The following is a 16,466-nucleotide window of genomic DNA, read 5'->3' as shown; positions in this document are numbered from 1 at the left end:
AGGTCTGGCAACAGAAAAGAAAGACATCAGAGGGAATTTGCCTAGTCTACTGAACAGTATAATTATATTCATATAATACTTTTCAAATTATTCCAGCATAAAAATCAGAAATCTCACTTTGCTCTTTTATATACRTGCAGTCTAAGAGAAAGCAACACATGGCTGGAGAAAGCTTGTACTCTATTGTTCCCATCGTTACATATGCACACAAATAGAGAACTCAAGTGTGGATTACTGTAGTGGTTGCCGATGCTGCCAGCTGAGGATGACTTCCAAGATCAGAGGCTGCTGATGTAGATACTTTCAAATAGTATTTATACTAGCAATTATCTACAAAAAAATCAACTTCAAAAACAAATCTCCACCTCCATCAGTAGCTAGTGGCATATTTGGTTACGAWGTCAAAATAGTCTGTTTTCTTCGTATATGTAATAATTTTCCTCTGCTTCCACTGCCAGTCACATTACACTGGTATGTCTTACAGAGATGGTTGTTTTAATGTTTTTATAAAKAATAATTTGAACAGTTTTGCAGTGATGTTCCAAAGAGTTACAGGAGCRCTACCAGAGGATGGAGCTGTCTTACTGACTACAACATATCCTATATTTTTTAAAAATAAACAACATACTGTATTCTACTTTTAAAATTAGCTGTGGTTTCACTATAGAGAYTCAAAACAAAGTAAAAACAAGTAAATATAAAATGATAACCCTCACTGACACATTCTGCAACACATATTTTGTCTTTAAACTTTCGGAACCATTTTGTTGCAGCCATTTTTTCTTCCTTATAACAAAACTAAACTTTCTACTATCTGTATTCTGCTTCAAGCTATCGACCTGTTTTCCTCTTGTAAGAAGTTTCTCAGTAAAGAGCAGACCTATCAGTCTGTACTGTAACACTATAAAATAMATAAATAAATAATAAATACATCAATGATTTAGCAGGGCTTACTCCCATAGGCTAATATTAAATCAATCAAGACTTGCATGACCTTCCAGTTACAGTCAGACACCTGTAATATAGTCTCCACATCAGCCACTGGCTTTTTTAATAAGTATGATACATACCTTTTGCATCGAGTTATTATGAAAACTGACTGTTAAGTGCTTTGACAGTTTTGGGTACTCTTTATGAAAGCAGAGTTATTGTTGACTTTTAATAGCCATGGGATAATGTTTGTATATAACCCATAAAGGGCTGTGAGTTTGACTGTAGACATAATTTTGCACACAACAGAAGAGCAACAGTTTAGTGGTTTTCTTATTCAATAAATTCATCTCAGAGACGAACTACATTTTTCATACTTTCCAACATCTACATTGCTTTCGCATTTAACCATTATGCATTTTCTCATAGCAAAAAAGAACCTTTGCAATGTACTTCTAAAAAAATCTGTACATGATAGACAATCTCTATTTTAACTCCAGTTTACACATCTATGCAACTTCCCCTAAAAGGTGCAAATGCTTCATGTCCAAAAATGCTAGTAGAACTGGTCACATTACATAGTTAAAGAAACACAAAGCCTTTCCAAGGATGAGAATTTTCAGCTTTCAATTTCAAGCCTTAAGATTGGCCTTAAGCTCCTTTTGAAGTAAATCAAAACTGCATCCGTTCTCAGTATTCAGGCATTGTTAGTTGGGTGTCAACTGTGAACCAGTTTGTGAATATCTCAGAAATACTAGCCTTCATAAGGCATAATGATATGAAGCAAACCAAGTTTGCTRTTACTTTTATATAAAAACTAACACATTTTTGGGACATTTGATTCAGTTTGGATGAACACAAGTAAACATGGTATGAGGCCACAAGTTTAGATGATGTTTCTGGCAATGAAAGGCATAAAAGTTAACTGTGCAGCTTAAAATAATAAATGCTTTGATTAAAACAATGTTGAGAGGGACATAGCAAGCTTAGTTTGGGGAAATTCATCCTCAGAAAGAGGGAGATTTTTCATTGCGCCAGATATCAGATGTTAGAGCTTTCAGTCCTTAAATATTTAAGGCCAAATGCTATTCTCACCCAACTTTAACACTTGAAAAGAAGTCATGGGAGCTTGTAGAGAGATATGCATGGGTAGAATTCAGCTCACCATCCAGCTGAAGTAGATCTGATCAGCGTAATTTTTAAGGAAAAGTTTATTCTATGTAAAAATTTTCTTCCGTTTAAGATAATTTGTCTASATCTGTATTGAGAAAACATCGGGTTTCCTGCATATTCCAGTGCACTAAATACCTTGTCGTTCACTAATTAAATACAACYGCTAAGAAATCTCTCAGTTTTCTCTTACATCCAGATTTCTATAATAAGAGATCAAGGAAGGTAAGCATTGATTGAATAGAAAGCTTGCAATACTACTTTGAAAGTTTATTCTAGTGTGGAGAAAACTGCAGTAACTTAAGTTCACTAATTCTGTGTACATAAGTCACTGGAAATGCATACTYTGGGTATACTTTAATTGTTTATTTATTGTTTTTAAATGGGTTTCAGCTAAACCAAAAATAAACATAACTGAAATGAGTATTGAAAGCAGCTGCAAAAAACAGGCTAGAGAAAAGAATTTGCTAAAAAGAAGTAACAACCTCTACTTGAAATTATCCTTTCATTTCCAAAAAAACATTTTTAATATTTATGGAGGAACAGTTCTTCTGGGATTTGTGCAACAATCTGGACATTTTCTATGCTGGCACCTAAAACCAGTATTAGATGACACATTTTAAAATAATTTATTTGTTTTTCTAGTAGTTTAAACCAAGCTCTCTGGTGTGCATTCACGTCCACATGCAAGACTATTACCAACACTTTCACAAAGTGCAGAGCACCCTTTAACTACCATCAAAATTCTTTCAAGAATTTCAATTTCAATTCTTTCATCTTGAAAGCTCACAAAGTACAAAGTTACTCTTCAGAAATGTAAGAGTATATGTTTCAATAAACAAAATGCCCACATAGTGCTACAGAAAGTTAACCAAATGATTGGAAAGGGACAGTTTTGTGCTGCTCCTTCATTTGAAAAATTAATTCTGGCTGAAGTCTGAAATGATGCATGCAGAACTATATAAATAGCTTATCTGTGAAACAAAATGTGACAATAAATAAAAATTGTAACTGTCTCCTCACACATCTCAGAACTACAAAAYGTGATACTTATCGGGAATCATTATTTCTATCAGGTGTTTCTGTTCTGTAACAAATATTTTATGCTGGAATATTTTGTGTTGAGTATTGTTCATCAAGCATTCGGGGGGTTGGTAAGTGTTCACCATTAAAGAATACAGCACATCCATATTTTCCAGTGAACTCACCACTTTCCTGATATTACTATCTATAAAGGAAGCATTTAGCAAAATAGGATAGGACTAGATGTTAACAGAGTCTTGTTATAACAGGCAGGTTTAAGAAGTACCAYCTGTCTGATCTAGGGACACTGATTTCAGTCAGTACTATGATCTTCTTAAGTAAAATCAGAATCTGAAATGATCAGAAGAGTACACTTAGTACTTGAGATACAACACTAAAATATTGTTCTGAATGTGACTAAAAATATATCTTAATTTAGAAATACAATGTGAAACTCCATGCTACAACAGGTGTTAGAGAGCAGCAATTGTAATTTATCTTAGATTCATACATTTGATACAAACATGCCAAGCATTACACAGAAACTGAGGAATACAGGCCTTCAAACACTTCTGTCTGTTTTGCACATGGAGACACATTCTATACCCAAGAATATGACTGAAGGAGGGAACGTCAAAGGGCTTGGTCAGTCTTACCCAGTGCATCCAGATTCAGTCGTAGAAACTGGAGTTCTTTCTTAGTCTTGCGCTGCAATTTCATGTTTCTTCTACTAAGTTCAGAAGGTCACTGAGTCTTTGCACTGATTGCCATCCTCTCTTTGAGAAAAGCATCAGTGGCCATAATGACCTGGAAATCAGCTGGTGCTTCAACAACTCATTCATTTTCCAGGACTTAAAAATTGCCTCACCAATTTATTAGCCTCTATGAAGTTGCAAGAACTCTTTATGATCCTTTGTTTTCCTTTATGATGCCTTTATATGCATAATGCAGTTTCTATATGCACACTTGCAAGGAGCACCTTGTATTTGGAATACAGATATACAAATACCAGGTATTAAAATCCAAATGAAGAGGAACACTAGTATTTCTAAGAGGAGAGGTGAGGAACATAGGAGCTAAAAAACGAAATGCTGCTGGTTACACTACTTCATCTTTATGTTTAAGGGATGAACTAAATGACTGCCGAAGAATTAAGCAACAGAAAGGTGACAGTCAAACTCACGAAAGTGTTGTGTGTCATTATGCTTCCCAGAATTTATCAACTATTTACACTGAGATACACCTAAAGAGGAGTGCATTTCCAAAATACGACTGTCTGAAACGCAAATCAGAGTAGAGATAACACAGTTTACAGCTGTATGTTTCTTAACTTGTATGATCTGTGTTCGAAAAGGTAATGATACTTATTTAAGGTAAATGATTAAATATCTAGACACAGATCCAAGAATTCTACATTTGACTCAGAAAATACTTCAAATAACAGTGTTAGTATACAAAAAACCCTGTACCTTTTCTTGTAAGGTACCAGAATCTCATAAATAAGGGATCTCCACAGAACTATGCAAACTTTAACAAGTTCAGTTTGAAATACATCTGCAAATTCCGTATGATAATCTTTGAGCCTCCTTCTGCTTAGCTGTTTTTTGCCAATCTGTCACTACTAGGACAGACAAAATAAATCCAATTGTTTAAACCTTTTATCRCCTACTTCCTTCATTAAGGTTGGAAGGATAAATGCCATGGCAAACAATTCATTTTAGCCAGTGCACAAGGACATTTTAGTGCTGCTCTCTGAAGAGCGTTTAACAGTCTTTTTTAGTTCCTCTGAATTATCTCTGATAGAAATAGATGTTCTGGAGAGTAAGGAGGGTTTATTTCTTTCGTAAGGGACAAAAAGACTAATCTCCTCTAAAGGCAGAGTATTCTCAAGTTGGCACAAGTTGATGTGCTTTGCTAAAGAACTCTACCTTCCTAAACTAAGGTTGAGAAAACAAAGGGACCAAAAGCAATTCTTGTCTTTCCCTACAGAAGAAGATACTGGATAATGAAAACTGACAAGTGTACCTAGAAAATAACAAGGACGGGACTGCTCTATGAAGAAGCACTTTTTTATAACGCTGGGTACCCAAGTCTGTCTACTCCCTCCAAAGTCGAAAAGAAGGACCGAAGCCACAGAACAGAGGTGGAAGACTAGAGAACATTGTGCTTCAGAGAGAAAGATACTGATAACATAGAACAAGACTTAATTCAATGTATTTATTAAATACTGTTGGTTAAGTAATGGGATTGACAAGTGTCAGGGCTGGGATCYAGGTCCAGGGAGGCTCAGTGCATGCACAGTGGTATTCAGTGCACAGGAGCTAAGGGAAAAATTTGTGCCTCTCTTCAGTGCTTGAGCACCTAAAAAAAGCTTGCAAACATTGCAAGAATGAGATCAGGGCTGATTTTCAGTATTTTAGCTAAAAAATGAGATCATGATTTGTGCTTAGCTCTATGCTCAGTTGTATTAAGTACCAGCGGTTCCTCTCCATTGAAAGCACAGCTTGCACCAGCAAAAGGCAACTTTGAAAATGACAAGGATTTTTCTTCCTTTTGCACATTCGCATTGTCAGATTTACTATGACCCAAATTCCATTTGCACTACCACAGAGAAGCCACACTCTCTCTCTCACACACACACAAAATGGTATCAATCCCATTTTTGTGGGCTATAATAAACACCATTATAAGCCTCAATTTTTAACAGTTAAACCAGGAACTTTCGTAAGCACTAGAGTATCCCAGCAAGTTTTGCAAAAGGTGAAAGCTATGAGTAAATCCTAAGCTATGACCAGCCAGTCAGGAAAGCTGCAGAACACATGCTTTCAATATGTATGGTTGGATCTGGATTTCTTTACTTACCTAGTTTAGGGATACAATTTAGCACTGAATGTTTCTGGTACGCTCCCTCAAAGTTACAGATCAGAAATAAAGTTCAAATAGTGAAATGCTCTATTTTTTAATAGCAAAGCACTACAGAAACCACTCAGATGTATGAGACAATCTCTTGTCAAAAAGTAAGCCTAATTCTTAGTGTTACAATTTCTCAAACATGGACCGTTTTGATTATCCAGTTGAGTCCTCAATATGACGCTGGAAACAGTTAGATAAAATACTTTTCCRAACTCCTCCTTCATTCATTCAGATAGTGTAAATACACACGCTACCTGTAAACACAGGCTAGAATTCTTCCACATCTAAATCCAAATTTGACCTGTAACTTATAAAGCAGAATTGCCGATACATTCTCTTCTTACACTGAGGGTCAAAAGGCACAGTTTGGTTCAGATGAAGAAAAAGCCAAACCAAACCAAAGTATGACCCACTTTATCCTACTCTGAGCTGGTTTTAGAAACTGAAATTGCACTTCATTTTGTTCTCTCTAGTAATTAATTAGTTCTTTTTACCAAATTTTCCTGATTCCATCCATTTTGGGGAGTTCCTCCAACAGTATCAGCAAATCCAAAGAGATTGACTTAAAATTTTCCTATGTCAGGAAAAACTAGCACAAATTTCTCAAGGAAATCCTGTCTTCCTTTGTGAGTCATACAGACTGAACAGATTTATCTAAAAGTTTAAATCAAGCTCAAAACTTTYGGAAAAGTCTAGTCACCATATTTATTAATCTAGCTGAATTTATGTTTTGGTATCTTTTGACACAGTCTCATGACCAAGAATAATGTTGCTCACTGTCATGTAAGCTCATAAAGTATATACAGTACCAAAGAAAATACATCTTGTGTCTCAACAGGTTTTCCCACTTCCTTGAATTAAGCTTTGTTGCTGCCTATTACTGTCACTTACTCTTCACCCCAACTCAAACCCAGTTATCTAGTTATGGCTGGGTAGATGAGGGGAGAGCAGTGGATGTCGTGTACCTTGACTTCAGCAAGGCTKTTGACACTGTCTCCCATAACATCCTCCTGGAGAAGCTCAGGAAGCGTGGGTTAGACGAGTGGACAATGAGGTGTATTGAGAACTGGCTGAAAGGCAGAGCTCAGAGGGTCGTCATSAGTGGCGTGGAGTCTAGTTGGAGGCCTGTAGCTAGCGGCGTCCCCCAGGGCTCAGTACTGCGTCCCATCCTGTTCAACTTCTTCATCAATGACCTGGATGAGGGGATGSAGTGCCTCCTCAGCAAGTTTGCTGATGCTACCAAGCTGGGAGGAGAGGCTGACACAGCTGAGGGTTGTGCTGCCATTCGGAGAGACCTGGACAGGCTGGAGAGTTGGGTGGAGAGGAACCTGCTGAGGTTCAACAAGGGCAAGTGTAGGGTGTCCTGCACCTGGGCAGAAATAACCCGAGGTACCAGTATAGGCTGGGGGCTGACCATCTGGAGAGCATCTCTGCAGAGAGGGACCTGGGAGTGCTGGTGGATGACAAGTTGACCATGAGCCAGGAATGTGCCCTTGTGGCCAAGAAGGCCAACGGTATCCTGGGGTGAACTGGGAAGAGTGTTGCCAGCAGGTGGAGGGAGGTGATCCTGCCCCTCTGCTCAGCCCTGGGGAGGCCTCATCTCAAGTACTGTGTCCAGTTCTGGGCTCCCCAGTACAAGAGAGACATGGAGCTACTGCAGAGAGGCCAGCCTAGGGCTACAAAGATGATCAGAGGGCTGGAGCATCTGCCCCATGAGGAACGGCTGCGAGAGCTGGGCCTCTTCAGCCTGGCGAAGAGAAGATTGAGGAGGGATCTTATCAATGTGTATAAGCACCTGAAGGGAGGGTGTCAAGGGGGCAGGGACAAACTCTTTTCAGTTGTCCCGTGAGACAGGACAAGAGGCAATGGGCAGAAATTGAAGCACAGGAAGTTCCGCCTGAACGGGAGGGGGAATTTCTTCCCTGTGAGAGTGACAGAGCACTGGACCAGGCTGCCCAGGGAGGTTGTGGAGTGTGCTTCTCTGGAGATATTCAAGGCCCGCCTGGATGTAACCCTGTCTAACATGCTCTAGGTGACCCTGCTGAGCAGGGAGGTTGGACTAGATGATCTCCAGAGGTCCCTTCCAACCTTATTGATCTATGATTCTATGATCCAGCAACGCAAGAAGCAGCTCAGGAGTTTATTACCAGCATTAGCTCCTGACAAGTTCAAGAAATCCAACAGAAATCTTTCCTCTTTGTATATGCCCTCTGCAGGCAATTCCTGATTCATGGATAATRTCACACAACAGTTGGGTCACTTATTTAATTCAGTTGCAAAAGAAAGAAAAACAGGTATTTTAAGAGAAGAATCACTGCAGTGAAGCGCTGAATATTTTAATGCAGGGATTATAAGCAGATGTCACACTTGCTCCAAAGACACACATTTCTACTGGAAATGCTAGGAAAGATCATTTTTTTCATTCACTTATTCTCAAATATGAACATATGTAATAATCAATCACTGACTTCAAGTTTAATATTAATAGGATCAAAAGAGATGTATGAGCCAGCAATGAGTTGGCAGAAAATGTGACAGTAAATTTCATCTGAATTCAACAGTGATAGGGTGGGAAATACAGAAGTCATGGGCCTTGTATATATTATTGCATCAAAAATGTTAGCTGTAGTTTCATTATTAGTATGTCTCCCTGCTCAGGCGTATATACCGCTGTTCTAAGTGGGGATGATTATTCCAAACAGAGAAGAGATGATGCTGCTCTGCTAACAAAACCAGGGATTCAGCGCTAGCTCAAGTTGTAACTACAGTTCCATGCAAAGAGTTTCATTTGATCTCTGATGCAGTCAACATAGCACAACTTCTCAGCATTTAAAATAAATAAATAAAGCAAATCCAATCCAATCAAAACTAACATCAGTAAGAAACTTTTCCAAACAACAAGAACTATTTGTTCTCCTTGAAGGATCTCCTAATTGCGCTTTCATCCAAAATTCTTCCCAAGAGAACCTTAAACAAACAGAAAAAGCCTCGAGCAGCAACCCCATTAAAAAAAAAAAAATAAGAACCCCGAAGAGTCATATTCTTCTCATTCTATTTCCACACTTCATGACCACAGTAACATGCAAAGCAAAAATACCTTACCAAGTTCAGTTATGTATGTTTTTCCTTCAGAAGGTAAAGGAATGTACTGATTAGAAAAGAAGCTGCTTCCATAACCCAGGACAAAACCTTCAAGTTTGGTGTTTTGACTTGGTCGGAGATACTTCATGCAAACGGTATCATCTGTTGCATTGATCTGAACTTTCAGACTCTGTCTTTTTACTGAGGAAAGATTAAAAAGAAGAGATGATCAAAATATATTATCTTGTAATTATATATTCAGTAATGTAATGTAACAATAACAATACAGAGTAGTTCCATTTGGTAGTAGCACACAACTGAACAACGGTTTAAARGTACAGTTTCTTGGAAACTATGTGTATTTCAAAAAGTAATCTAACAGCCATGTAAAATCATGGTTTCTAATGCATCTTTTCTCCCCATTTAGTTTTGAAAGATGATGAAATACAATGCCAGATATCAAAGACAATGATAGAAGCCTAAAACCTTCTACAATTACAATGTTAGAAAAAGACACAAAATAATTAGGAGGAAAAACAAGAAAAATAAAAGCTGTCTTCTCCTTTAAATACAGGAGTTAAAAATAATAGTAAACATAAGATCCACAGGTGAAAAAATTGCAAGGAAAGTGTGTGGGGGACTTTTTTATTGTTAGTAAAAATGTAATGTTTTAACATTAAGTTAGTCACATTGTGAAATCAGGATAGAGGATGAATAGTAAACTGTTCTTCTGAATTATTCTAACTTCTAAAAATGGAAGATGAATAGTAAAATATCCAAATGAAACTGTAACAGCTATTATTTATAAGGCAGAAAATGTAATTTTCTACTTGGAATACACCAAGACACCCAGATTACCATATATACTTAATTCTGAGTTACCAAGAAATATTTTTAAACATTTATTTTGGGGCCTTCTAGGGGAACAGCAACATGCTGTATATCCATCTACAAAATTTGTCTTAAAAATTTTATCTGAAAGTCCATTAAGTAGCAGCACTTAGGCAATAAACCGTCACTCCTTTCCCAGTTAAACTCCAAGATTCCCAAAGACTACAAGACTTCTCTAAACCTCAACTCCTGGTGTTTTCAGCATTACAATATCTTCATGGGGGAAGCAAGGTGAGGGGTTGCTTCATTAGCTGGGAGACATTCCAGCTTTTTTTTGTTTTCATTATGTGAAGACACTTAGTAAAAATGTTCTGTACCTTCAAACTCTACAATTAATTTTCTCTAATTGATAGTAATTTTTTAAAATTCTGTAGTCTGCTAAAGCCTGTATTATAATAACTGCCTTTAGAGAGAGGAATGTAAACAAAAGRATTGTCTCCATCAAACACATCTAAGACATCAAGACTTGCAGTACTTGATTCAAATAAGAAAATATTTGATTTCCGTATTAAAATTGCTAAACAGACCCCACAGAAGTTTAAAAAAAATAGTGAAGATCTAATTTCATATTATATTTACAATAATTTCCCATTTTTAATATATCAATACATCTATAATATAGATACAACGTAGATAACATATTACATATGACCAAATTGCATTCTTTTCAATAAACTCTGCATTTCAGAATCACCAAAATCGAGGGATGAATTTTTACAGTTAAATAACAATAATCAAAGAGCCTGACCAGYTTCTGTAAATGAATGGAAAGAAGTGGAGCAAATCATGGGCAGTACTGACAAGCTTTCCTGTCATAAAAACAAAAACAGATCTAAAAAAAAATTGAAAATTTCATAGGAAATCTATGGGAATTTGTACACTACACAAAAACCATTTTACAGAGGAGGTTTTTCTCTCTCTCTTTCATCCCTTTCCTTTTCTCCTTACCTACGCATTTGAATATCAAGCTACTTAAACAGAAATAAATAAGGAGGAAAAGCAATGAATCCTTTTGTTAGTTTGCATTTATTTCTGTTATTACCTACACTTAATAGATCATAATTATTGTTGCTATTTGGTGATTACTCGGCATACGTTAATTGAGTTGATGGGCAGCAGCCTTGYTCTTTGAGGTGAGGTGAGCTCAACAGACTCCCGACCAGCTCTCATGTTGTTTCTCTCAGGAGAGACCAATGCGCTGAATTACCTACACTCTTCTGCCGTTAGCACCATCTTGGCAACAAAGGATCMTGATTGAAATTAGTAACACTGCTTGCTAGGAACTGTAGCTATTTAGTGCGACAGCCTGGGTTCCAAAGAGGGACRGGCTGCGAAGGAGGAGACAAAAAAATCAAAGAACGATGGGGATGGAGGAAAGCGACGAAGCACAGAAGTGCTCTGGGTCAAGGCATAACCGTCAGTATATGGTAGATCACTCTTGGCATGGACTTTTAGTTTGCAATGACGTATCTACCCAAACAAGGTCAGTGAGCTATTTAGCCACCAGACTGGTCCAGGTCAGCCTCCAACAGGCAGTTCTGGTGTTATGCCTTACAACAGCTTAATCCGCCAATTTCCTTCCAGAACCCTTTGAGCTCTTCTAACGCCTCATTTTTGTGCCCACTCATGCACAGTATACTTCTTAACATTATGCCATAAATCACAAACAAAACAGGCTGTGAGGCAAGCCTCTTTTTGTAGCTGAGTACGTTATAAAGAAATAGTTCTTGAAGAATTAAAGAAAAAATTTGTTAAAATGTCCCAGAACCAAAGAGGTCATATAAGTTGCAAACAAAAAATTCCAGCAAAAACCTTAAAAAGTGCAGCTCTTCTTAAGGTGACCATGAGGAGACCCAATGTGGAAGCTTGGAAACCATGGAGCATACAATACTGCAGAGGGGCTGCTGCTGTTAGCTAGGGAGAGCTCAACAGGACTCTGCAGCACAGACACTGCAGGACTATGCAAGAGAAGGCCAGCCAGCAGCTATATAGATATATAAGGGACTTTGTATCAGTTAGCTTGGTGAAGGGGGACTGCTCTCAGCAAAATAAATTTTACTTGTGTTGATCTCACAGTATTTAAAACAAACAACAGAGAAAGCAGGCATGGCCATTCTGAGTAATATCATCCCTATCTTGGCCAGTACACAGATAAACATTCATTAAACATGATCAAATGGATGGGGCAGGTCCCAGAAACCTGACTGCTGTGATATCATGATAACATATATCTGATTTGGAGAAAATACCCTTGTCGTATTATGATTTTAAAATATCCTTTTTTTCCTCTGTCTCCTTGATGAAAAATAACAGAATGATGAACTAGACTCCCTCTAATTCCAATGCAAAGAAATTCTGAAAATATCTTACAAACAAAAGAGAACACTTTCAGGCACAAAATAAAGCAATGTTGTCTTTTCCTAACTCATATTCACTTTTGTCAGCTTTTGGCATGCATTATTGAAAGCCTGGCTATAAGCATTTGTGGAGTAATTCTTTTACCTTAAGGCCATCACTAAATGGAAGATTCTGGGATCCATAGCTACCTCTGAAATATAATCTTTCCATCCCAGCTTGCCAACAGAAATTCCAAACTGATCTGCAAGTATGCTCTACAACAAAAGACAACCGATGGCCAAAACAGCATGACAAACAACGTGCAGCAGATCTGAACCAAGAACACATCATAAGGCACCTCAACACCCTCAGATTCTAGGAGAGGCCTCTTCACCTGCAAGGTGAAATTTAAAGTCCAGCCCCATGGCATCAGCTGCAATGTAAGGAACCAATTACTGTTAATTCTTCAGAAAGAAGAAAATAGCCCTGACTAGTCTGAAGAAGCCACTTGGGACAACCATTAGTTTTGCTAACTGGAAAAAATAAGCAGTCAGAAATAGGCAAAAGGAGCCAAGAGCAAATAAACATTGGAACATTAGAAAAATTTAACTGTAAGTGACCTAACTGAAGTTCACATCTTCAAAATGTGGACATAACTATTGAAAATAAAACATAAAATATTCAGATGGATATTTGTTCTATAAGCTTTGGGGTCACTAGAGATTATGTGAAGTATTTTCTTCTTATTATCATTTTAATCATGGAGAAAAGGGGAGAATTCAGAAGCACAGCTACTACCTCTAATTCTCATCAGCTAGTTTTAACTGATGGTTCATCTTTGGCTGCAAAACAGAGATGCCCAATTTTCAATATCAGTTTCCACTGCAAATGTTCAGTCAAAGCCATTCTGTTTTGGTCTAACATCCCACTAAGAAAAAACAGTTGCAAAGTAGTCCAAAAAGACAAAACAGTAAAAGGTAACAGTTAGGAATAGATTTATATAATTCCATTGCTATTTAGTAACTGGAAAGAAATAAGGAGATAAATATAAAAATGGTTCACTGGGCAAGYTGCAATAAAATAGTATTTGTTTTGTAATTCAGTAGTGGACATAGTGAAATTTCCAACATTAAAAGCAAATAAAGCATGTGAGGATTTGTTTCCCCAAAAAATAAACAGATCAAATTTGATTCAGTAACACAGAGTTAAAGGTTTTAAAATTCTGCATTCCATGTTAGCAACATCACTGGTTGCTAACAGTATTACTGTCGGTAACAATAGATGTGGAGTTAGTTAAAACTGCCAGTAGATTTATTTTCACCTGTTTCTAGGACCATGAAAGAAAGCAGGTCATGAGGTGATTGGAATTTGAATTAACCAGCTCATTTCTGTTTCTACCCAAAACCAAAAACGTACCTTGACCCTGTCAAATAAAGTATCTTTAGCTGAAGAACACACTATTTCCCTCTCTAATTTAAGAGGACATATCAACTTCTGGCTGATAATTCATGAATTAGTTATTAGAACATTCAGAAGTAAATTTAGTGAAGYGCTGATACAGCAACAAACTTCAAGAATCACGTGTAAATGGAACAAAGTAAGTATTTTTGTTCTTAAAATGAATTTGTCTTAGCAACTCACATTTTGAGCCATCTACTCACCTGCTTTGCTGAAGATGCAGCAAAAGCACTATGGTGGCAAGATGCTACACGCTTACTTATTCCATCATCCTACCGATATGGTTTAAATGCATATGAACACTCGCAATGGTCTGCAATTCTGTTTTTCTTTTTCATAGAAAAACTCCATAGAGTGAAAAGCCTTGAACTCTGCCCTACAAAACTAGGAGGTGAATACAGCTGTGCTGTATTAGAGCAAATTTGGCTTCATCATCAGAATTCCTTTTGCCTTACATTGAAACTGTTTATTTTTCACCATTTCAAAGAATTTAGAGGGCATGAATGAAAGACCCAGCACTGCCACCCACAGTGCTTGACAAACGGAGCATGCCTTAAGAAAATACCTTAGCACTGCCTATTTGYGAGCACCACCTCACTTGTAACATTCAAATTGTTCACAGCAGGTCTTTCATTTTCCAAATCTGGTGCCATAAGTACCACCAGCCAAGACTACAATGATAATGTAACWCTATGTAACTTTATTTTTGCTATTTTATCTTTTTGTATTTGTTTTGGCTTCTCAACATGAAGAACTGATGRTTATTTGGCTCAAAACCAACTATAGCTTAAAATGGGAAACATTTAAAAATAGTTCTGTTTCTAYGCAGTAGAATGAACAAGAAATGTTACAGAGAGAATCACAGTCACAGAATCATAGAATAACTGAGGCTGGCAGGGAGCTGCATAGGTCATCTAGTCCAACTGTGTGCCCAAAGCAGGTCTTACCAGATCAGGATGCTCACCTCCAAAGATGGAGATTCTACAATCTCTGCGGGCAATCTGTTCCTGGATTTGACCACCCTCATATAGAAAAAAAATCCTAACATCTACCTGGCATTTCCTATGTTCCAACTTGCCTCCATCRCCCCTTGTTCTATTGCTGTGCACCTCTCAGAAAAGTCAGGCTATGTCTTCTTTGCACCCTCTCGTAAAGCAGCTGTGAACAGTTTTAGGTCAGCTTTCTCATCACACATTATATAAAACACCAATACTCCCAATATAAAATCCACACTGACAAATACTTGAACGATGAAACTAGGTATCATATAGACCACATCCTTAACAAGGATAACAAGATTGTCTTGTTAAGACTGGGCTTTTAAGCTAAAGGCATTGAACTGAAGTCTCTAAGTGAAACAATTTTTTCAAAATATTATTATCCCAACACTCTGTACATAAATCTAAAATTACTTCAGAAAAATAAACTGTCAACACATAGCTGGTTAACTTTTCAAAATACACATGCATGTACACCTGCAAAATTAACCTAGCTCACTAGCTTTCAGCTTACGCTCACAGCATCTCTAAGCTCASGCAGTTTCCAAAAAGCATAAATACAAGCCATCTTGTTCTTACTCAGGAGCCTACATTTATTATACAGAGGGTTACTAGAATGTTTTTAAGGATGAGTAATGAGAGAGATTCAGCACGAAGTTTCCTGTTCAAATCCTAACCATCTCCTTAACCTCAGTTTCTCTCTCACCACTCCATTGGTTCTGCTGGTTCCAAAGCAATTCTGTTGGTTCTACAAAGCAACTGAAGAGCTGAAGCAAATAYTTGATTTTGAAATGTTTTGAAGCTCATTTTATCTATCAAAAAGTTGTTTGATTTCCTTTGTTATTCTGCTCAAGAGTTATCAGTTGGACAGATCATTATTTTCTTCATTATTTTTAAGAAWAATTTTTTAATAAGACTTATCTAGTCATCAGAAACAGTTCTCCACCTTAAAAAGTTGTACAGGGAAAAACAGCAGCTTTTTCCACACGCATCATTTTTCCAGCTTTTTTCAGACAAAATTCTCAAGTTCTTAGCCTGTAATTACTAAAGGTTTTTTCTCCAATGCAATTATGATTCCTAGGCTATGATCAAGACTAGTTGTATTTTGAATACAATTATTTATTTATTTATTCATAGCTTTCATTCCCTACAATAATTAAAATGCTGTCCTTTTTGCATTGAGATGTGCTGCTACTTTTTATACTCATGGCCAACACAACTATCAAACACATAAATAGTAGGTATTTCATGTTTTGACTATGCTTGATAGATAAAAAAAAAAAATAAGCTTGCTGTTTTATTAAGGCTTGTTACCATATATCAGTAACTAGAAACTAATAATCAATTCTGTCTTAAGTTTTTAAGTCAGCAACCATTTTTGATTCCCATTGATACTGGGAAATAGATGCACTAGCATGGTAAGCATGACTTGTCCTATGACACACAGTAATTTAAAAAGTAGATCACTAAAGAAGGATCTAAATAACCTAAACTATCTAACAGCTGGTGTTTCATAAACAGAGAGAGATGGATACCTCTGAAGAGGATCTAAGTGTTAAAGCCACTTTATGTCAACTGATAAGAAAAAGAACTTTGATCAAAACTATCTAATAAAARCTAGAACAGGCTGTATCCAGCTATGATCTTTACACTATGCATCTTATT

At 37.1% G+C, this 16,466-nt stretch overlaps 1 protein-coding gene across 28 annotated transcripts in view; it reads right to left on the bottom strand.

Moving 5' to 3' along the window:
- Positions 1-16,466, bottom strand: part of ABI3BP (ABI family member 3 binding protein) — a 167,813-nt gene that overhangs the window by 135,821 nt on the left and 15,526 nt on the right. For all 28 annotated transcript variants that reach the window (XM_085319502.1, XM_085319567.1, XM_085319544.1 and 25 more), the window contains exon 2: positions 9,139-9,318. In XM_085319502.1, coding sequence (XP_085175628.1) covers positions 9,139-9,318 — 180 coding nt within the window. The remainder of the gene's footprint in view (positions 1-9,138; positions 9,319-16,466) is intronic.

Source organism: Rhea americana, unplaced genomic scaffold, assembly GCF_003343005.1.
Source record: "Rhea americana isolate MKP2758 unplaced genomic scaffold, rheAme1 scaffold_118, whole genome shotgun sequence".
NCBI classification, from domain to species: Eukaryota; Metazoa; Chordata; class Aves; order Rheiformes; family Rheidae; genus Rhea; species Rhea americana.
The sequence above is the reverse complement of the archived record's forward strand: the minus strand, read 5'-3'. Positions and strand labels throughout refer to the sequence as shown.